We start from the raw sequence: 23,632 nt of genomic DNA on the forward strand, positions 1-23,632 counted from the left end.
AATCTTGGAGATGCAAGAACCACCAGGAAATTTGAAAACTTGTAGCAATTGTTCGATGGACGTACTGTATTAACTGTATTACCTGTCCCCTCTATTCATGCACTCTGATCTACCTGTACCTAGCCTACAAGCTATTAAAATTCTTACACTGTGTCCCCAATAACCCCCCTCCCAGAGGTCACTGCCTCCCTTTCCAAATCACTCAGCCTCTTCACATCCGGGGCATCGCCCTACAATCTCCTCCATCCGAATCTTCCACTCAGAAGATAAACTGCATGGGAGGAGGAGGGGGAGGGGACTAATTGAATCACCCTATTTTCAATTAGTTTATGCATATACATGCTAGCCTTGTAAATAAATTTGGCACTTTTGTCTGTTTGTTGACGTGACACCTCTACGAGTGAATATCTGTCGTGGAATTAGAGCAAGTTTCACAGTTCTGCCATCCAAGCGGACTGGCGTGATATACCCATTTCATGACCAATTTTACCGTTTGGATTACTCAATTAATCAACAGTACCTTATATTTTCAATCTTGCCCAGTGGATGATGGGTTCTATGAATAATATTATTGTAGTTTCAAGCTTTTCATCCTACATTTTGCGACTATTGTTTCATATATTATATTTGTGAATCGGACCCATAATCGTGTATAATGTAACAGATTGTTGCCAATGGAAAGTTGCTGGATCCAAGGCAAAAATGATGTATTAAAGATCAGTCTTATACAGCATAATTTATACTCCTCTAGTTTTCAATTATCAGACACCTTAAAACTCATTCACCGGGCTACCTGGCATGACAGGCATGCATACAGATTAAATCAGTCCAGTGAGGTTGAACACCTATGTCAATACCCTTTTCGATTGTTCGTACACACAGTTTGTGTGATCTTGAAACAACTTTGAAATTGTGATTTCATAACAGCTTTTGTTGAAAGGGCTCCCCTTTTGGGGTGATATCTTTTCTGCGTTCCCCGTCGTGTTTTCACAGGCACAGTCGTCGGGTCTTTGGGTTATTTGCTCGCTCACTTCTGTCTATTGTACTCCGGAAGCCAGAAGAAAGTAGACCCACTTTTGTAGTCGTCTTTTTGACACCCCATCTAATGAATCGGGGGGAAAAGTCAGACGACCCGGGCAGCTGAAGCAGTAGAAGACTGTTTCTTGTCGACACCTTTTATGTGGTTTGTTAAATAATCTTCATACAATGAAACACTCTGCCATATTGTGTTGACATATCAATGTATATTGAATCAGTGTTAATCAAAACATTCAATGATTGTATTTGTGACTATTTCTGGAAATCTGCCATCTGGGTTTTATAGCAGTTTGTTGAGGTTTTTTTTTATGAAATATATGGTCTTTTAATGTTTAATAATTATAATGCAGTGAGCGTAGGACATCCAGGGATTCATGACTGCTTTCATATTATTTCTGTATAATGCAGTTGTAAACCACGAGACTGCAGCTGTCATAGTTATTAACAAATTACTTCCATGGATGCAATTGAACCTCATTTTTCCAGACACTTCAATAAACCCACCGGCCACATGCAGCCAGCATATATGACCACAGGGTTGTGAAACCATTCGAGCCAGGTTTTGGTGGAAATTCACTGTCCTCTCAGGAAATTTCACAGCAAAAAAATTATCAAACTTGGCATTGAAACTGACAATTAGTTAAAATAAAATATGGAAAGATATAAATTAAATTGGCCAAAAGTTGGTAAATAATAAGTAAATCAATAAAAATGTTTCGTTCTGTATATATAGTGGGAAATTCCCCCTCCCTCCCAACACAGTACTCGTAAAATTTTGGGGAAATTCAGTAATGTTCTCCCAAATTAAGATAACAAATGATCAAAGTGTACAACTAACAGTACTGGGTGTCTTGGAGGTCGTTCCAACTAATATTCGTCAATTTTCAGAGATATCAATGATTACTGTTGGTTTCAGAGGAAATGTCGCGAAGACTTTTTCTTGCAACAGTATGTTAAATGACTTACAAAGGTGTCGACTTTTATTTCAGGTTTGTTGAAATGAAAGCTGAGTTAAATGCATTGTTAGATGAGATTTGAGTTTCAAATAGTATAAAAATGTACCAAGATCAGTACAAAAAGGTTGTGTTTAGTTTGTAAGACACGTCAAGTTTTTTTTTTGATAAGCTTTCACTTTTAAAAGGTACATTGGCCGTTTAGCTTTACAAATGCCCCATCTGAATTTCATGCCTGCTGGTGACCTAGGTGTACCTCATCTATTGGAAGAGGTGTGGTAGGTTAAAAGTGAAATGTTGCTAAAGTTTTGTAGAAAAATTTTCAAAATATTTCTCAGAAAAAAAAACAGGATGACATTTGACCTTAAAGCAACAAAACTGGTTCCTTCCACACCAAAAAATGTTTCTATTAAAATCATATTTGATGGTCAGAGAAATAATATTGCAAAATGCAACAACCAGTTGGATTATAATTTATTTTTAACATATTAGATTTTCAGAAAATCATTATATACAGTATATAGCCCTCTCTTGCTTGGCATGCCATATAGTTAATACTACAGCAGCATAGAAGTAACATTTTCTGCTGTTGTGGGTTTATCATGTACTGTAATTTCAAGTTGCCTTCATTTAATCAAGGGGATTTAGATTTTTTCAGGCCATCGGCGGCATATATGCAAGCTAGGTCAGATTAAGGAATGACAAGGGGACCCCTCGGTGTTGCATGCTAGAAGTACTGTACTGTCTATATATCCATTCACCTTTGTGCCCGCAGTGTTTGTCGATTAGCTCTAAGGAGCATTGGAGAGGCTGCCAGATTCATCACAAGAGGGTAATAACGTTCCTCTCCATGCATCAGGAGGTGGTCTCTTGTAATCATGCTAAGCTGACGAGTAAATTTACTACTGCCGAGAGTTACATGTCACTATGTCAGAGGGTCCTAGCCTAGGTGCACGCAGGTAACTGTACTTAACAGTGCAGTACTACATAGTACAGTGCGTATAGCACCCTCCCCGTCAGACACAAACTGCTAAAGTACATGATCCATGGATTTATTTAGACCCTGCAGAAGCTCACACACAGTCTTGTGTGTTTAACTTGCACTCTGAAAGATGTGGACTTAAACCACTCAACCCGATCCAGACGGGGGTCTAAATTATCTAATTGAATTAATTTATGGAGAGCAGTTCAATGCCTCATGTTTGATCCTCAGCTGGGAATCCTTGATTTACTAGCAACAAAGAGAATTTTTTTGAGTTGCGACTCCTTTCTTCACAATTGAACATTAGTTTGAAAGTTTGAGTCTTGGCACAAGCTGCCAGAATAATATTTTTTGGTCGGGGGGGGGCAGGGGCAGGGGAAGTGGGAGACAGAAGAAGAGGACAATGGAAGAGGGGCTGTCGAAAGAAGAGAAAAAAGTCGCTTCAGGAACAAACAACATGGTCACCTTTTCATCACATCAGCTGTTGTCATTTCATTGTGGTCTCTCTCTAGCATTGACTATAATATAGTCAATTAATTTACAACAACTCTTTCAGGAATAAAGTCAGATATCATTAGACTCTGGTTACTGTATACTGTTTAACTTAAGATCAGAACTTCATGAAATACGGTGTGGTGACTATAAACGCGTCTTTATATGCTTTACCACACGTCACACGTCAGCCAAATATCGATCTACACACACACATCTACCACATCTCAATCTACCATATGTACCCTCATTCATGAGTCATCGTTGAATGACGCAAGTGCAGATATAATACACGTTTGTATTTTCACAAGGATCCTTTACATGACCCCGCACAATTGAGGGGGTCCCTTCTAACATGCATAAAACTATCAGTAAAAGCGGAAGGCTTTGTGTCTCTGTTCTTTGACTCCACAGGGGGGACGTCAAAGGACCTCTGTTCATTTCCTTTGATTCACTCCCATTTATTAGTTTATAATATACTTTGTCCAAAATTGCTCAAGCTTAGAAACGGATGCTTCAAATGAAAGAGTCACTGCAGATTTATATCCACATAGATATATATATATAGATATATATATATATAGATATATATATATATATATATGTACAGTAGTAGTCTTTCACAAAGCCAGCTTACTCTTCTCAAACTTTGCATGAAGTGGTGAAGTGACTATGTCACTAACTACTACTGTACATAACTTTTGCTCAATGCAAGTGACTGCCTGGCATGACAAAACTTTGTTAAAGTGAAACCCCCCCCCCCCAAGAAAAAAAGGGTTGACTACTATGACTAATATTACACTGTAAGGTTTGCATTCAGACATTTAATACTTCTTATAAGTACCATGAAGGTGAGTTGTTAAATAAGTAGTTGTAAAGAATTTTTAAATTTTTCATTTCACGAGAAACAACAAAGATAAAGCGGAAAAAAACATATCAAAGCCATCGGGGAATTATCCCGTCCAGGATGTCCCCCCCCCCCTCCCATTACCCTGTACCTCTTCTCATTGCTTGTAGAGTTGTTGTGTTTTGGCTGTTCATCAGGTTGGCATTAAAACAATCTCTTGTACTTTATCACTGAACATGACCCCTTGTACAATAACAATTCCATTGCACTGCTTGTTCTATTAGTCAATTTACTCTCATCGTTATAGTTAATTAAAACCAATTACTTTTTTTTCTTTCTTGATCTGTAATAACCGCTTGGTATAAACTTAGGATATATATCCAAGGAAAATTCAATTATGTTTCATCCTGTTGATTCCAGTTTCTAAATTTTGACCGTCTGTTATCTCAAAGCTTCGTTATGCATTCCGTCTCAATGTTCTTTGTAATCAATCTTTCCGTGATATGATATGGTATGGTGCGACAGTGCTCTTTTCTGCCAGATTTGCGGCCGATATGCAGAGTTTGAGGGAATGAAAACTTCAGACTTTCGACGTTTATCCCAAACTTGAATCAGTTTGGACAGTTTGGACAGGACAGGACAGGACAGGACTGACCTCTTTGTTCATAACTGTACATTAGGCTGTATGCTTGAACTACAATACTACTGTATGCCTAGCACCATCACAGGTGGCATTTTGTAATGTCTTGTTCTCTCCCACTCTCTCAAATTAACGTTTCTATAAGCAGTGCGAGCAGTGGGAAGAACATGTATCATAACATCCAATGATATATAAATTACAAACATGATTTGCTTGATTAAGATCGGACTCATATATGTATAATATTTTTTTTCCTTCTCATTTTTTTCCCCCTTCTCATTACGTTTTCATTTATATATATATATATATATATATAACTATGGATCATACCTTAGGTCGACAGTTACATTGACTTACACACTAAATTCAATCTAACCCTAACCCTTTTTTCTAACCCTAACCCTGACCCGACCCTAACCAAACCTTGTAAATGAACGTTTTAGAGGACGGAGAACATTATAAAGCTATTTGCGACAATAAAAAAGTTTCTTAAAATGGTAGTAAAAACAATAGGTCGACACTGAAATGTTGACCTAAGGTACACTGTCGACCTAAGCTACACTTTTTTACCATGAACTGTCGACCTAAGGTACATATAATGAGTATATATATATATATATATATATTAGTGTTTACACGGGTCCAAAAATCGGGAACCGGGTACCCGAGAGCCGTTACCCGTCGGGTATCCGGGTACCCGGAAAAAAATTGTTTACACTCGTGTATCACGATTTTCAAGAAATTACATATTGGATGCTATAATAAATGAATTATATTCTCTACTGACAATGTTTTCATGTTCAAATACGTACATATATGATAAGGTATAAAACCTTACTCAATAATTCTATTTGCTTTTGTTTCTTTCATTAACTTGTTAATAACTTCATATAATTAACATCACTACTAATATCGCACTGCCGCCGCTGCTAATGCTTGCTCTCCACCTCTATTAGACCATACAAATATCCAATTTAGCTCTTAAACAGTTGTTAGTTGTTACTACTACTATCTATTATGCAGGCACAGGGTTCGCATTAGCCGCGAGATCGCGCGATTCGCGCAATTTGATCGCATTTGGAATAAACGATTAGTAAAAGCCACTTGCGATGATTATTTTTTAGTTAATCCGTCTATAATCCATAAACATCTCGTAAAATTCCTTGTCAGCCTTTCCTATTAAAATAAACAAACGATTAAATAATTATTTCTTCCACATGGTAGCCTAACACCACACTAAGTCAATGAGAAATATAGCTAGGCCTTACCATCTGTTTATTCGCTGAAATTGTGACGCAGTTATTAGATATCCATGGAATACTTTCGTTATTACTGTTACGTTCGACCACATGGTTGCCTAACTCCACTAAGTCAATGGGGGAAATCTAGCCTATACCGCTGAAATTGTGATGCAGTTATAAGATATCCATGGAATACCTTCGTTATTGCTGTTATCTTCGACCACATAGTAGCCTAACAACACAGGGGTTGAAATTTAGAATATTTACCACTATTCCAGCGGAATAGTGGATTTGAAAATACACTATTCCGTCTCATTTCCCACTATTCCTTTGAAATTATAAAAAGAAAAAAAAATAGCAAAATTATATGTTGAATCTTCTGTTGGGTTATTGATAATCATTATTGTTTTGTATACTGAGGCAAAAAAGCAGGTAACCCAGGACGCATGTTGTAAAACCCACTCATATGCATGTCAATGGCTAGTTTCGCCCACTTCATACGGGTCACACAGACACCCACGGCCCAGCGCGGGAAGGTTGCTGTAATAAATCAGCCTCGCGGAAAGTGTTTTGAACAATATTGCCATACCACCTTTTAAAAAAATTATATTGTATGTTAGAAGCGTTTTCTTTCGTATGAATTTGACTTTAGTTCAGCGTTCCCTCTAATGTGCGGGATTCCCTTCAAACTGACTCGAGTCAGTTACTGATCAGTAATCCCGCAAAGAAAACATTTGTCTGCTGGAAATCCCCGCATCGTTTTCTTGCATTCGCGTTAAGTTTATGCTCAATGCACAACGTATTCATTTCACTGTATAGAGGGGGGAAAAACGAAAATCAGTAGAGAAATTACCAACTGTGTACGAAAAGTAAGTTGGTACACCTTTCAAATTTTACGAAAAGATCGAGCAAAACACTTTCGAAAAATTCACGCGAATCTGGCATGTTGTGCTAAATGCAACTAATGTCATGTAAACAAGGCTCTAGTACACCCATCTATGAATAGACCGTAAGACCACAGCTGGTTTTAAGCGAGAGAAAAAGTATTTTCTAGAATTTCCCAAAATACGCAAAAATATTATCCTACCATAGTTAAGTGTATAGCAAATAGCCTAACCACCTCGTCGGTTACTGATCACATGAACTACAAAACATAACTAATTGTATTTTGCGAAGTTGACGTTTTCTACAAGAATTGGAAACAATATTAATTAAGCATATAGTGAATCATGCCAAGTGGCCTAAAACATGTCATAACAAGGGTTACTTCGTAAAGATGGCCATAGCTATAGGCCTTGATATCGTGCGATGCTTGTATAGTATGGACTGTGCCTCATGTATCATGGGGAATATATTGTTTTGTTCATGCGGAGGAGTCAGTTGGCTTGAGGTGTGTTTTACTTACCTAAATGTTACGGGGATATTTTAACTACTTTTCTTGAGCGTCTAAGATAATATTTCGCATAACTTTACCGATCCTTTACTGACTGACCTAATTATTTCTAGAATGGAGCCAGAACAGTTTAACTCCATATAACGTTTCTTGGAAACTTGCCAAAAAATGTTAACAACCAGGTGTTAGACGGGATGAGCTCAGTTTTTTTGGCTAGGTACCTGGGAAAATTTGCAGCACATGTGTAGCCTAACGTAGTATGTAAGTGCTATTAAACACTGCAGTTGTAAACTGTTGTACTCATTGTTATAGGCAGTCTAGAAACGTGGCTTTGCCGAACGTTGTTTGTTTCATAATATCGGAAGTTTTGTAAGTTAAACTTTTTAAAGATTGTAAGACATTTTAAATCTCTTTTTATAACATAATATTGCTTCTCCAACTTGTCATTTTAAAGTTTTCATCAGTTTCGTGACAATTTAAATTCCAAAAATTTGTTATTATTTTGCATCTTCAACTGCTAATTTTTTATCGCCAGACACGCAAAATTAATAAAATTTTCCGCGGGCCTTTGCCCCTAGACACCCACAAGCATAGGCGTAGGAGCCTAATTTGATTTTTTTTTTGGGGGGGGGAGGGCTGTAACGACTTGCCCGAAAAAAATATAACCAAAATCGGGATATCGGCAATTGTTTTTAGTGTGTTCGCGGGAAATTGAACAAGGATTCCCAACACTGTAATACCTGTTACCCACGAGGTGATAATTTTCCCTACATGCGCGATGGTATATACGTACGGAACGTTTAAAGTGCAAAAAAATCAAAGGAAATGTAAGGCTTGCTATACTGTGCAAGTGCAGTTGGCTACGGAACATGTATGTACTGTACGTAACTGCAACTCACGTGTAAAGAGAGTTTCTTTTGTATTTCTGGGCAAGTTTTTACGCCCGGGAAACAAACAAATTAAAATTGTTGCCTGACTAGTGACAGGCAAGTTAATTTAGATGGATTTGTCAAAGTTTGTTGTTAGCTATCACTTTTAGCACTATCCATACGGAATAGTGATCCCAAGCAACTTGGTATTCCGTTCATGATTTCACTATCTCGGGATAGCGGAATAGCGTAAATTTCGACCCCTGCAACACACTAAGTCAATGGGGTATTCTAGCATAGCCATCTGTTTATTAGCTGAAATTGTGACGCAGTTATAAGATATCCATGGAATACTTTCGTTATTCGACCACATGGTAGCCTAACACCACACTAAGTCAGTGGGAAATCTGCCTAACTATCGGTTTGCAAAAAAAATCACATTTTGCGTAGGATTCGGGTAATAAATTAGGAACCGGGTAGTATCGCGTCGGGCCGGTACCCGGGTACCCGGATAACCCGTGCAAACACTATTATAGATATATATATATATATATACATATATATATATATACATATATATATATATACATATATATATATATATATATATATATATATATATACTATACAAACATGTGTCATGCAAGTCTACAGTATTTAACTATTAAATGTGTATAGCACTGCAAACCATAGACATGTGTAGTATATATAGCCTGGAAGCTGCTAGACACATGGTCTCGCCCATGAGGGCAAGTTATGTAGTGTTTTGCCACCATGTTTAGTTTCATCATTAGATAAGCAGTCTGTCGTACCATCATCGCATGGTATACAATCCGTGAAGTATTCGCATGCTTGGTTGATAACTGTTATAATATGTACAGGGCCGATCCACGGGGAATACATTACCAGGGGTGATCAGAAAGATGGAAATCCTGATCACAAAACGCCCGTTAGGCTGTTCAGCCGCAGATTCGGAATGCGGCAGTGACCTCAGAGAGGGTCAGTGGGGTCACAGCTGCGAGAATAGAATAGAATGGAATAGGGGTAGGTCAGAGTGCGTATATACAGTTAATGAGACGTATCAGTATCGTCATTCGTTAATAACCAAACTGGTAAAGTGTCGGCATTTTCCTGTCCCATCTATAATACTTCTACACCTTTTTACATCCACCCTAGTCTTTACGTTAATATTATTAATAATGTTTGTTAAATTACCGATTCCAACAAGTTATATACTAACATATAAATATATGTTTATTTAATAATTACTAATTGTTGCTTTCTTGTTGTTTTTCAGTGTTTAACACCATGCTCTTACATAACAACTCCCTGGGACAAGTACAGATGGAAGAAGCCATGTAATTCTACATGTGAGGTAAGCCTTTATGACTCAAATCTCATTTATAACAAGTGATGTTCTGCTGTCTATCAGAGTCAACTTTAAGGCTGTTACTTTATTCATTACTTAATTTTTTAAATTAAAATTAAAAAATTAAACAAATAAAATAATTAAATTAAAAAATTTAATTAATTAATTAATTAAATTATTCATTACTTCCCTATCTCTTTTTAGACAGCATTACTGCAATATTTAAACTGAGTATTAAATTCTATTCCTGTGCAATACTCCCAACAAACTCAAACGTGCATGCTTTTTATTTTTCATACTCATTTATATTGTATTTTATTCTGCATTTTCACTACATATTTTGTGTCATATATTTTTTTTATTTACTGTTACATAGCATTTTAGAGCACTTTTGTGGATTTTACGCTTTATTAAATAAATTATTATTATCATTATTTTTTCATAACACCAGGTAATGTAGCTCATCCGTGTTCAAGAGCACTTTGCATTGTTTTTTTCTTGTGTGCCAAGAATGTTTTGTTGTCGTTAGGAGAATATTTGAAATGTTTCAGACTTTGCAATTTGTTTTTTGGGGGTAAAAAGCAAGTGAGCAAGCAAGATGTCAACTTGGCATTATACTTTGAGTTGCAAATAACTGACCAGTGACTCATATATGGTGGCAATATGTGTGCCTACAGTAGTCCACAAGGCTAGAGCTAAAAATCTCAACATCTTAGCTTAGAAGCCCTACTACCCAAGCCCTAGAATTTCACAATTTTAGCTACTATTAGCTAAAAGTGACAAGTGTTAAAAAAAAAGCTCTACTGGCTAAAATCGTATTCTCACTGGCATTTTGCTGAATTGCAACACATATCAGTTTTAATTTACTTTGCGCCTCGCTTACCTGTCTCCCCACAACCTTAGCACTCTCGTTCTACCGTGCCTAGAATGAACAGGCTTTAATAGGGAACAGCAAAATAATATTTGCTGATAATAAGCAGTAACTACAGAGGGGGGCATTTGTTAGATTTTGGAATCATGCCAATTCTTTGACTGACGATTATAAACCAACCTAACGTTTTTAATTGTTTATGAACTTCTAAATTGTCTACTGCCAGATAATTGCAAGTGCCTCTTTGTTCTACTGGTAAAAGGCCAAAATCCACTGGCATTTACAGTAAGCAGTAAATTAGCCCAGTGGCTAAAATTGTATATAAAAAAAAATAATTTAAAAAATTGCCTTAGAAGCAGCATGTTCAACAGTGTCACAATTGTTTATGGCTTGTTTCATTCAACAGGCTGTCAATCCTTCTCTCCTAGGGAAATAACTAAATATACACAATATATAGACATTTTTTTGGCAGCCATAGGAGGAGAAAATGAAAAAAATATATAAATTGTTGAAATAATATCAGATAAAATAATCCACATTATTTGGATTTCTGATAAATGGGATGGTGAAAGTTGAGAGAACAATTTATCACTTGCTGACGGATAAGAAATTTCAGGAAGAAATTAGGTTAGATATGCATATGTATTTTTTTTTTTTTCATGTGATCAATTCTTTTGATGGGTGAAGTTGATTCTTGTAGAGGAGAACACATTTCACCAGCTCTTGTTAAACTTTTTTCCTCCAGCACCATCATTTTAGCAAAAGTTAAAAATGCTAGAAATTTGAATCAGTTTGGAACCAATTAAGTAAAGAAAATACTTATTTCAGTGAAACTTAGATTAACTGATATTAATTTGATAGGTTAACTTGGCTCCTCGCTTACCTGTCTCCCCATGTGCAACAATAGTACTCTCGTTCTACCTTGGCTCGGATGAACTTTTTAAACACTGTGACCGGACCCCTCCAGTCAATGCAAGAAAGCTCTTTACACAAATATTAAAGCAGTTAGATGATATATACATCCATGCATATGCATGAGCTGGGGATATTATTTCAGAGGGATGTAAACGTGTTAAGTGATTTCTCATCAGAGTCTGAAACAATGAAATTAATACAAACTTTACAATTTTTCAATATTCCTGTTCTATATAGGGCAATAAAATGACTAAATACATTTTATATTTGAATTTTGTGGTAGATTCTTGGCTTCTTACAGACATATTGAGAAAAATAGTAATATTATAAATTGTAATGGTGGGGGAGGGGAGGGGAAGGTGGGAGGGGAAGGTGGGGGAGGGGGAGAGGAAGGTGGGAGGGGGAGAGGAAGGTGGGAGGGGGAGAGGAAGGTGGGGGGGTTAGGAAGGTGGGGGGGTTATAACAATCTGCACCTAATGGAGTGCACTCTTTCACAGACCACCAGTTGGCTAAGCACTGCCGTTCATTGTATGGTGCGTATAGTTTGAATACACTGTACAATTCGTGTCATGGTTTGAAACCGTCACAGTAAGTGTAGTGTTCAGTGGTACTGGTGCTTACGCTGTGTCTGCGCTAAATAGCATAGGCGTAGGAGGCCCCCCCCCAACCAAAATTGTTTGTGAAAATTCGGGCAATATGCTGAGAATTTTTTGGGCACCTACTGAAAGAAGAAAAATTTGCAGTGTGTTTGTCAATTTTTTTGGGTGAAAATTCGGGCAATATGCTGAGAATTTTTCGGGCACCTACTGAAAGAAGAATAATTTGCAATGTGTTTTTCAATGGTTAAACTGATATTATTATCGTTATTATTGTAACAACTTCCCCAATAATTATAACCAATATGGAAGGGTAATAACACAGAAAATATAACCAAAATTTTTCAGCCGCTCCGCCCGCGTTCAACATCTTAGTGTGCATATCATATAGGCATTCATCGGTTAAAGGCATGTGATGTAATAACCAATGAATGCCTATGTGATATGCACATTAAGATGTTGAACGCGCACAGAGCAGGCGAAAAATTTTGGTTATATTTTTCGGGCAAGTCGTTACAGCCCCCCCAAATCAAATTGGGCTCCTACGCCTATGCTAAATAGCAGATCTCAAAACCTGTATATGATGTACGTGACATACAGGTCTAATACTCTACAGTGCATGATAATGACATTATTGCATGCATACAAAATATATATAGTGCTCAGTCAGTTAAACTTTCATGTCTGAAAATACAATTTCTTGCTGGCGCCCTCCCTGACATATCCGATTTCAATAGTTTGCAGACCTGACTGTGAGAGTCAGTATGTTGGTGGGATCTTTGATTTATGCAGACTGATAAATACCTAAAGTATAGTCTGCAATCCTACAGAGTACAGACATGGCTGTGAATTCCTGTAGCACTGTATAATGTTGGTCACTCTCTCTAATGTACAGACTGGGATGTATATACATTAGCTTGCAGACCTGAGTGTTCAACTCAATATGTTTGTGCAGACTGCATGTACCAGACTGTACCAGACTGTACCAGACTGCATGTACCAGACTGCATGTACTGCATGTACCAGCATGTACAAGCATGTACTATTTCAACTCTGGGCTCAGTTGTTAGTGTCACATGTCTACACACAATGTGAATTTACAGTTGTGTGTCAGTTTATAATTCCAGTTAAATGTCAGTAGTGTAGGAGGGGTAGAGAGAGTGCATTACACTATGATATTACAGCTTTGCAATACCTAGATTCTATTCACAATTGTTGTATCTCTTTACAAGCTGTACTAAAGGTATTTAACAGTTATCTTTTTGAGCAAGCCATTGCTTTTATTGTCAAGGCACTATAGTTTTAACACAATTGAGTTGTGTGGGCCGGCAAGCTCGGCCATTCACTCGCAACAATGAGCGGAGGCAGAAGGTTTCCGAATCGGTCTGCATAAGGTGAATAGATCAGGATGAGTTCATTGTTAATTGGATAAAGCTTTGGATCAGTGATTTTTAGTTTCTTCTCTTCCCTCGCTTGGGAGTGATTTGTTCTTAATCAAGTTATAATAGAGTATCCATAGCACAAAGAAACCGCACCAGTAAGACTGATCATGCCTTGTGGTGTTGTGTTCTAGGCAAAGCAGTCTTTACTATCATGTAACTTGTGAGTAGTGCACAGTGCAAAAGCCTGTTAGGCTGTGTACTTGGCACCAAGGCCTTTATCAATGGAGTGTTGGCAAGTCGTATGCACTTTCCTACATATGTATGGAACATAGTTTTGTCTTGCACGAGCGGCTGACTAGTGATCGTGCCATGCGCAGATCTGAGAGCAGTTTTGCAGGCCACGTTGTTAGATTTTCCTTATTGTAAATAAATACCTTGCATGACCATACAAAGCAGTTTGCGACTTTAATATCGTTGAAGTGAAGTGAACGTAACTTAAAAGGCTGTAATTAACAATTAAACAACCGCCTTTTTGTTCCCAACCTCCTCTCCCTAACAGAGCTCTCCATCCTTCTATTCCTGGCCCAACATGCAATCAAGACAGATTTTAACAAGCATTTGGGGCTCAGAGATGGGACTGCCACTTGCAGTCAGAATCTTGGTTACTTACAGTGGCACTCAGTCTTCTCTGTTGAGCAAGAAGGGGGGGGGGGGGGAGAGAGGGGTGTGGTTGTAATTAGTTGAACAGAATCCATTTAGAAGTATCATTGTGGCCCATAGCCTCACAAGATGTTTTGGCAGTGAGCAGAAGACCCTCACAGACAAACTCCGTAACTGGAAGTGAAGACTCAACCAATTTTAGGCGAAGAATATTGATGGCAAAAAGCAAAGAAAAAGCTACTGGGATTATGATTAAATGGTATCATAAACGTTTTCTTTTTTTTTCTTCCTTTTCTTGTCTCCTCCCCTTCACAGTCTGCGCCCAACCGTAGAGCCTGCCTTAGCAGTTGTGTATACCTTGAGAATATAACCAAACAAAAGAGTGGATCATGTCCCCATCAAGAGGACATTTCCGATTTTGGTTTAACGTGTCTGGATGTTTGCAAATATGATGGCGAGTGTAAAAAAAAGGGATTGAAGTGTTGTGACAATGGATGTGGCCATACTTGCCTACAAGCTGTCATAAATTATGAAGGTAAGAAAAGAATTTTTTGTAAAATGTAAATATATACATATATATTTACTTTGCTCCTCTTTTTACCTGTCTCCTCACAACCTTAGCACTACGTTTCTACCGTGCCTAGATTGTCCCGTTAACCTTTTAATACTGTGCACCCTCCATGTCCCTCCTTCATATCATGAGACCATCTTTAAGTGCCTACACGCGTTTTGGGATTTTTTTCCTCCGAATTTAGTCCTTTTCGTTAGAAGTTTTGGGAGTTCTTATCTTCCATCGGATTCTGGAACTCTTAGACGTCTTTCCAGCCCAATTAAGTATCCTTTTCTGGTATCGAGGAGGGATTTGGGGGCTTTTTATCAGTGTCTCCAAAGTTATGGAGGGTGGTATCAATTTTTCTTTGTTTACCTGTTTGGAGGTAGTTAATTGCAATGCAAATCTTAATTTGACTAGTCGCCTGCTGGCGGACCTCCAAAGTTGATTTTGGTCGCCCAAACAGAAATTTTGGTAGTCTCGGGCGACCATCAAGATTTGTTTTCCCTGTTTTATGACTCTTTTGAGTTTAAAGAAATTCTCTTGCACTTAGCTTCACACGTGTCGAAGATTCTGTCGGTGGACTCAAAGAGATGTATGGTGCTATTCCCTCAGCCCATACAATTTCTTGTATGACATGAAGGGATGATTCCTGAATGAAATTTCTTTCTATTATAACCTCCCCCCCTTTTTTTTTTATTACAATCAAGAAACAATGTGAATGAATAATAGTTGGATAATTAGCGGTTGTTGGGCATAGAGCCATTGACAATCTGAATTGTGAGTTTTCGGATGTGTGGGTGTGCTTTAGTATCAATCTTTCTAAAACTGGATATTAGATAGATTTATTATAAATACATGTATATTCAATGGATTCAGCCAGGCGTCGTGAGTCTTTCAAATTGAAGCGAGCTTTTGTCTTTGATGAACCTGCCAAGCCATGCCAAATTTAAATACACAGTGTCTTCATTGTCTGACGACTTCCAAAAATACTCCCCCCCCCCCCCCCGTCCTGGTTATGACATGTTCCAAATGCTATATTAATAGTCAAGTAAATTGGATTGTGTTTGGGATACGATTAGAAGGTATAAAGGTATTGTACTATCACAAGGTATATTGATTTTAATTATGATCATGATTTATTTTTTTCATGAAACAAATATCTATTGCTTAATTATGAAGAAAACTCATATCTTTTAATCCTCAATAACTTGCAGGTGAAAAAGTGTTTCAAAACTTGTGACATAGTTTATGAACTATCTTTGGTCTGGTTTTATTGCTTTAGGTTTTGAAATGAATTTATCTGCCATTCATCTCTCCATCCTTGTCTCTGTCTGTCTGTCTGTCTGCCCGCCTGTCTAACTTCTGTCTCTGTTTTTATATATATATATATTTTTTGATGTCCAGATTATCCACCGATACCAGAGAAGAAAAAGATCTCTGTGGAAGAAAACGATAACGCCTCATCGGTGAGGATAAGATGGTTGCCACGGGAACCACCAGATCCCGGGGAAGTCATTCTCTATGTTGTGCAGGGTAGAAATCATTCAGGAGAGAACTTTAGGAGAAGACAAATGGGAGCTTGGTATACTTTAGTGGTGGTGAGTCTATCATTTCAGACTAAGCATCCTTTTTTTTCCCTTTCATCGTGAACCACCCTCCAGAGAAGGATATTGACGCCAAAAAGCCAGATTAAGTTATAGTGTTGTATACGGTGTTGCATATGGTGTTGCATATGGTGTTGCATATGATGTTGCATAGAGCTATTGCTAACATAGTCATCTACCAGCCTCATTAAAGATTAATTTACTTCGTTCCTCGCTTACATGTCTCCTCACAACCTTAGCACCACTTGAACGTCCTGGTAACCTTTTGACACTGTGCGCCCTCTATGACCGACTCCTCCGGTCATTGCCCTTCCTTCTCATTCTACCATTCAAAGTGTCTGACACGTGATTTTTCGGATGGATTTTTTCTTCCTTCTGATTTCGTCCTTTTTTGGTTAACTGAGGATTCGATAGTTTTCTTCCTTTGGATTATTAACAGTAAAGATTATTAGCTGACATTTTCTCCTTCAATCCTATCTATGTTCGTAAGTTTTAAATGTTAGTGTTTTTTGCGATGAATCTGATGTTTTTTTTTGTTTTCGTAGCCCCTGGTGGTATGATAGAGTACACTGCACAGAAGATACCTTAAGTAAGATGACAAATAAGACTGACACCAAATATACACTCATGAGGATACTTAATCCTTCACTTTTAGGTTCTACGTAAAAATCCTTGAGAATTGTTTATTTTGATTTGTTTCCCTGACGATGCCTTATGGCATTTTGAGTTGGATCTTCGATTGTTCATTGCAAAGTTCAAAGTATCCCCAGTTCAGAAAAATGACTTCCAAGACTTATTTCTCATCCTTTCAGACGGACAACCAAGTAGCAGACATCCCAGTAGATGTCGGTAAATTTTACCAGTTTCAAATCGCTGTCACTAACATCAATGGATCCCGAGGCTACAGCAAGGCCACTCCAGCCATAACGTTATCCAGAAGTAAGTGTAATCGTCGTGTCTACATAGAGCGTGCTGGTATGGGGCAGATTTGAGTAATAGTTACAAAGGGGTATGGGGGAGTGGGGGAAGGGTGGTAGAGGGGATAGGTGGCTGTCAACAAGGGCCATGGCAGTCATAGACACCAGCGTAACGATTACTCTCTGTACAACAAGCCAGGTACTTTATTTTTCAACGTTTAAATACCCCCCCCATTAAAATGATCTTAAAGAGCTTGACAATACATTGAATTAGTTTAATTTTTTCATTGGCCTGTTAACAATCATGGTTTTGTACAGTCAGGCGAGAAGAGACTTGCAGGCAGTGGACATACCTAAAGCCTATACCGGGATAAAAGTCCTAATGAACCGTAATTATTGATCGGTGAGTGCATTTGTGACACCCAGCGTTACTTTTCATCAATCATGTATTGCAGACGTGGGATAACAATTGATCATGCTCTCTTCCTTCAGTCTGGTGGTTTTGATAGGATTAATGAGCACAAGAAGGATGTAGTGAGCTTACAACTACCCCACTCCTCCCCCCATCTACCCCCCCCTCCAATTCCTCATTACCATCCATTAGCATGTGGTATTAACCTTGTTCATGTTGAAGCAACAAACATGCTGTTAATCAGAAGCTGAGCAAGTAAAGACACCTTCTTTTGGGAGTAATTTACTGTAAATAACCATCTAATGACAGTCTGCGTTGAACAGCCTGCATTGAACAGCCTGCAGACTGCATTATACAGCCTGCAGCCTGCGTTGAACAGCCTGCAGATAGCATTGAGCAGCCTGCATATTTGCAGGATGTTATGAACTATTAAATTGATATGCTATGACCCTTTCTTGTGTGTATTGCAGTATTTTCGGAAGAAAATAGTCGATACCATAGCCACGATTTCCAGCAATTTTTTTTTTATCGCTGTCGAAGAAATTAATAGATTTGACCCTCCAACTGTATTCTTCTTAATACCGCATATAAATAATTGCCGAAGTGTAAGGTGGCCCGGGAGGTGTTTGCAAGAAAGTTGAAAGTACGAACGGTTGTAGAGATGAAATGATTATCAGCCTGCTATGAAGCTGCCAGCTGCTTCCTGTATGCCAGCTAGACAGAGGCTAATCACTTTCCATGGTTTTAATCTCACGCAGACCCCACCCAGCCCAGCCCTCCTGAGAACGTGAAGAAGGGTCGGTCGGTCCTCTTTTCTACGGGGAAGGTCAACGTAGTCGTCTCCTGGGACCCGCCTCCGCCGGGCGACTTGGAGTTGATCCGATACCGAGTCTTCTGGAGCAAGAGAGTGGAGGCCTCTCCCATTTGGGTCGGTCTGGAGGAGCATAAGAAAAAAGTCGCTGCAGTAAGTCTTGCTTTTCAAGTTAGTGCGATAATGTTTGGAATGTTGAACTCTCACGTAGCCCACTGTATGATCTATAGTCAGCAGTTTGGTCGGTTTTAACGAATATTGGTGTTTTTTTATGTCAGTGGTCAGGGAAACCGACGGTTAAAGAATGGGAAACGGCAGCAGGAATCTGGTCTCCAAGGTGTAATATATTGAACCGCTTGCTCACCGTTACCGGAACAAACCATCAAAGAAAATGGTTTTTTAAGTAGATGGTACACACAGGTCTAGGATCCTTCAAGGATGCTGTTTTTTTTGGGGGGGGGCAGTGATTATTAGTAACTTCAAATTCCACAAGTGGAGGAGGCATGCATGTTCACAAATATCAATAAAGTGTGTGATATTAACAGTCTTGTGGCTGATATGTTGTATTCATACTTTTTGACAGCCTGCTACGTCGTGTGAACTGATCGGGCTCGAACAGAATACCAAGTATTTCATTCAAGTACAGTCCGTCGCAAAGTGGGGAAGAGACAAAAAATCCAGCGAGAGGGCCAGCATTCTCATCAAAGTGGAAGACTTTACGGGTAAGTGGCTGACAGTCAGTTATTTTACTCAGAGAGCGCCCTCAGTTTACTCTCAGGGCTCTATGGTGGTAGTTAATTGCAGTCTGCATTAGTGTCAGTTATTTACTTAGAGAGCGCCCTCAGTTAACTCTCAGGGCTCTATGGTGGTAGTTAATTGCAGTCTGTATTAGTGTCAGTTATTTACTTAGAGAGCGCCCTTAGTTTACTCTCAGGGCTCTATGGTGGTAGTTTATTGCAGTCTGCATAAGTGACAGTTATTTACTTATTGAGTGCCCTCAGTTTACTCTCAGGGCTCTATGGTAGTAATTGCAGTCTGCATTAGTGTCAGTTAATTACTTAGAGAGCGCCCTCAGTTTACTCTCAGGGCTATATAATGGTAGTTTATTGCAGTCTGCATAAGTGACAGTTATTTACTGAGAGCGCCCTCAGTTTACTCTCAGGGCTCTATAATGGTAGTTTATTGCAGTCTGCATAAGTGTCAGTTATTTACTTATAGAGCCCCCTCAGTTTACTCTCAGGGCTCTTTGGTGGTAATTGCAGTCTGCATTAGTGTCAGTTATTTACTTATAGAGTGCCCTCAGTTTACTCTTAGGGCTCTATGATGGTAGTTTCTTGCAGTCTGCATAAGTGACAGTTATTTACTTATAGAGCCCCCTCAGTTTTCTCTCCGTCTTCATGGTGGTAGTTAATTAAATCTGCATTAGCTATGAATGCCAGCCTACAGTATCTACGTGGTTACATATTATCCATGCCTTCCATTGCCAACCCAAGTTTGCTCTTGTGTCTTACTTGATTTGACAAAGTTGTGATTTTGCGAAGAGAGGGTGTTGAGTTGGAATGGGGGAGAATTATGTAGGAAGATACACAAGGGGGTGTGGGGGGGGGGGAAATAACTGAAATCCTATATTGTTCTTTCTACTCAAAAAGATTGGTTCTGTCTCCACCATGGGTGTGGAGGTGGGGAGTAGAATTGCATTTCCTTCAACACCCCCTCCCTCCCCCCAGCACACTTCCACTCTTATCCAAAATATAACCACCATTGTGCACTGTTTTAACCCTAGCCATAATGGATCTTTGAATTTGCCCTACAAGCAAGGAATGGATTAAACTGTGACTAAAGTCAGAATATGTAGGTAACATGAACCCATCTAAGCTTCACCCATATCCCTGCTAATTTTTTCCCTTTACAGGTGACGATCACCACAAGCCAGTCTCGGTGGACAGAGACTGGGCTGGACCGAGTCCGGTCGAAGACATACAGCACAGTTCTACGTACTGGGATGGGGACAGGCTCATGAATGACATAAGCTGGCAGAGACCAATCGGTAGGGGCCATCAACGGTCGATTTCTTCAGCCGATCTCGTCGCTTGGTCTGAGATCAACAAGTTATCAGCACGACTGTGCAGAACTTGCAAAGTCTGCATATAGAGAAAGAAAAAACATAAAAGCATTTTCGTGCCATTTTCTGGAATAATTCAATAATTTGGGCTTGGTTGTCGACAAATTAGTCGGTACTTGTATTATAACAGCTATGGAATTTAATTCCCATTTTTTTTTTTTTTTTGGCATCGTTACTAGTATCATGGCCGAACTTATCAGACAGCAGAGATGAGAAAATGCTCTCCAAAATAGTTCTCTGACTTTTGCGTTTTATTTCTGTTTGATTGTTTGTTCAGTACAATGGTTCTTTCTGTTCTCCTTTGTCAAAGTTTTGATGCATTTTTTTTTGGCAGTAGATATAAGTACAGTTTGTCAACACTCCTTTTCTCATTTTCCATCTTATTTTGCCTGAGAAAGCTCATCGTGAAGTTGTAGACTGCTAAGCAGGCTCATAAAAAAAAAATGTTCGAACCTCCCTTTTTCTGGAATTATTATTATGATTTGTTCCTTAGTTTCAGGCAACGAAACCATAGAACGTTTCACCATCCACTGGAGGCCGTTGCAGTGCTACAACCAAGTGGATGAAAGCACCATGGAAGCAACAGTCCATCTGGTGAGCATTTTTACTTCATAACTTTGCCGCGTTCCGTAAGTTTATTTGCTCCTCCCTAGCCTTGCTCGACTTCTCACAACGATGGCGCTGTTGGCTGTACGAGCTCTGTGACGACACACTGAAAGAACGGTATCGGTTACCAGTTTTCTTCAAGAGATGATTGGAAGAGATTGGGGAAGCATTAATATTTCATTTTCATTATGGAAGATAACAATTTAGCAGTTGGTACAAACTGTGAGGTCAAGCACTCTGGATATTCGATGCCTTTCAGAGCTCAGGAACTGACTGTCACCGATGTAATGCAAAGAGGTTTTTCGTGAGTTCTTATCATCCAAACTTAATTGTGGTATAGTTTTTGTATACCTCATACCACTGCCACCAGCCAGTTCCAGGTTTTGAATGCTTTTGTGAAATAGCAAAAAGCTTAGTTTTGTCTCCACTCAAGAGAATTTCAGTTTTCCTTTTTTTTTAGGCTTGAATATTTGAATATGTGTTCAGCTGTGGCCTTTGTGGCTCTGTTCAAGTGACGAATCTAATCTTTTATTCTCTCGTTTTTTCGTTCCACAGGAGACGAGATTTTCAATTTATGACCTTGTCTTTGACTGTATGTACCTTGTCTGGGTGGTACCAGTGGATAGTTCGAATCTTTTGGGGCAGGCAGCGTACAACAGCTTCAGGACGCCATCTTGTAACGAAGTCTCCATTACAGCAATGCCTGGACCCATCTGCCCTACCATAGGTTGGTTTTTGTCTCATCCAGTGATTTCTTCATCCACTCGTCTGTCTGTCTGTAACATCAAAGGCAAACGTTTTAAAAGTTTGGAGCCTTAAAAGATTTGTCAATGACGAATCACATCCCGCACAGACTTACTTAATTTAATAATACTCATAGTTCTTTGTACTACTATTCCATCTAATCTTTTCTTCGGTACGATGAATGAATTGCTGCCCCCCCAACCCTAACTCTGCTAGGGTCCTCTCTGTGTCTGTCAGCCTTGTCTGTCCTTCATACAAACCGATCACGAGTTCTACAGACATGTTTTACCTATCTTGGTATTCGCGTGAGAAGATTTTTCAAATGATGCATAATTTATTTTCGAGTTGATTTTTCTTTCCTCCTCTTCTCTACAGCTCCTGATCTACCCAGCGCTCCACAGAACGTGAGTCATATGTTCATCATCGGAACCGAGATATCCGTCAACATTTCGTGGGAAGTACCGTTAAATTACATCCAACCGCTGACCGGCTACAGGATAGTATGGACCGAATATCGCCCTCACCCAACAAACTTTTATCGTCGAGGGTTTCCAGTCCTGCATTCGAGTTCCACGGTAGTAGTGCAAGCGGTAAGTTGTGCAAAATATGATAAAAAATTAAGAAAAAAATTTCAAGATACACTAGTGTCAGTGTCAATTGGCCAGTAGCTGTTTGTGATGGATAGCTGTGCTACTGTGACATGCAAGATAAGTCTTGGGGGAAAGATGAAAAATGTATTAAAAAAAGAAAGTTAAGATACACTAGTGTCAATGTGAACTGACCAGTAGCTGTTTGTGATGGATAAGCTGTGCTACTGTGGCATGCAAGATTGGTGACTTTGCTCATGTAACTTCTGGAGACTGTTTGGGATTAAATTTCGTGAAAAATGTAATCGCTGAACTACTTTCGGGCGGACATAACGACAGTAACTTGAGAATAAACTTTCTTTTGTACCAATTTAAGAACTGGATTTATAATGATATAAGTATGTTACCTAGGTAGTTTTATTTTATGTTCAAAATGAAATTTGAAATGTTGTTATTTTATATTTGATTTATTTTGTTTATTTTATTTCATTTGATTATTTCTCCTTATTTTTATATTATATTATTTTTATTTTTATTCATTTATTTATATTTATTATTTTAATGATTTGAATTCTTGACTTTAAATTCAGCCCTTTGATTTGTTTCTTTTCTTCATGTAGGATTGCAAACATGTTATCCTTCAGAGCCTGGTGATTGGAATGAGGTACATAGTCACTGTCTCGGCGACCAACTCCATCGGTGGAGGCGATCCGGCCGTGTTGGACATTAAAACTCCGATAGTCTCAGAGCCAAGTAAGTTTGCTCAAATTAATCTACTTCTATGGCAAGCCAAATGTGCAATATTTAGAAAAACCGGGATTCCCAGTAGGTTAACCAGTTCCAAGTAAGTTTGCTCAAATTAATCTACTTCTGTGGCAAGCCAAATGTGCAATATTTAGATTAACCAGGATTCCCAGTAGGTTAAACAGTGTTAAGTCAGTTTGCTTAGATAGATCTATTTCTATTATGGCAAGCCAAATATGCAATATTTAGATAAACCGGGATTCCCAGTAGGTTAACCAGTGCCA

General features: G+C 38.7%; 1 protein-coding gene across 1 annotated transcript in view; it reads left to right on the top strand.

The window, feature by feature from the left end:
• Window positions 1-23,632, top strand: part of LOC139975263 (anosmin-1-like) — a 49,049-nt gene that overhangs the window by 20,908 nt on the left and 4,509 nt on the right. Inside the window, exons 3-13 of the mRNA XM_071983024.1 lie at window positions 9,753-9,830; window positions 14,564-14,783; window positions 16,206-16,399; window positions 17,218-17,344; window positions 18,493-18,698; window positions 19,129-19,267; window positions 20,458-20,592; window positions 21,161-21,261; window positions 21,829-22,000; window positions 22,393-22,607; window positions 23,225-23,357. Of these exons, the coding sequence (XP_071839125.1) occupies window positions 9,753-9,830; window positions 14,564-14,783; window positions 16,206-16,399; window positions 17,218-17,344; window positions 18,493-18,698; window positions 19,129-19,267; window positions 20,458-20,592; window positions 21,161-21,261; window positions 21,829-22,000; window positions 22,393-22,607; window positions 23,225-23,357 (1,720 nt within the window). The remainder of the gene's footprint in view (window positions 1-9,752; window positions 9,831-14,563; window positions 14,784-16,205; window positions 16,400-17,217; window positions 17,345-18,492; window positions 18,699-19,128; window positions 19,268-20,457; window positions 20,593-21,160; window positions 21,262-21,828; window positions 22,001-22,392; window positions 22,608-23,224; window positions 23,358-23,632) is intronic.

The sequence above is a fragment of the Apostichopus japonicus genome, chromosome 10, assembly GCF_037975245.1.
Source record: "Apostichopus japonicus isolate 1M-3 chromosome 10, ASM3797524v1, whole genome shotgun sequence".
NCBI classification, from domain to species: Eukaryota; Metazoa; Echinodermata; class Holothuroidea; order Aspidochirotida; family Stichopodidae; genus Apostichopus; species Apostichopus japonicus.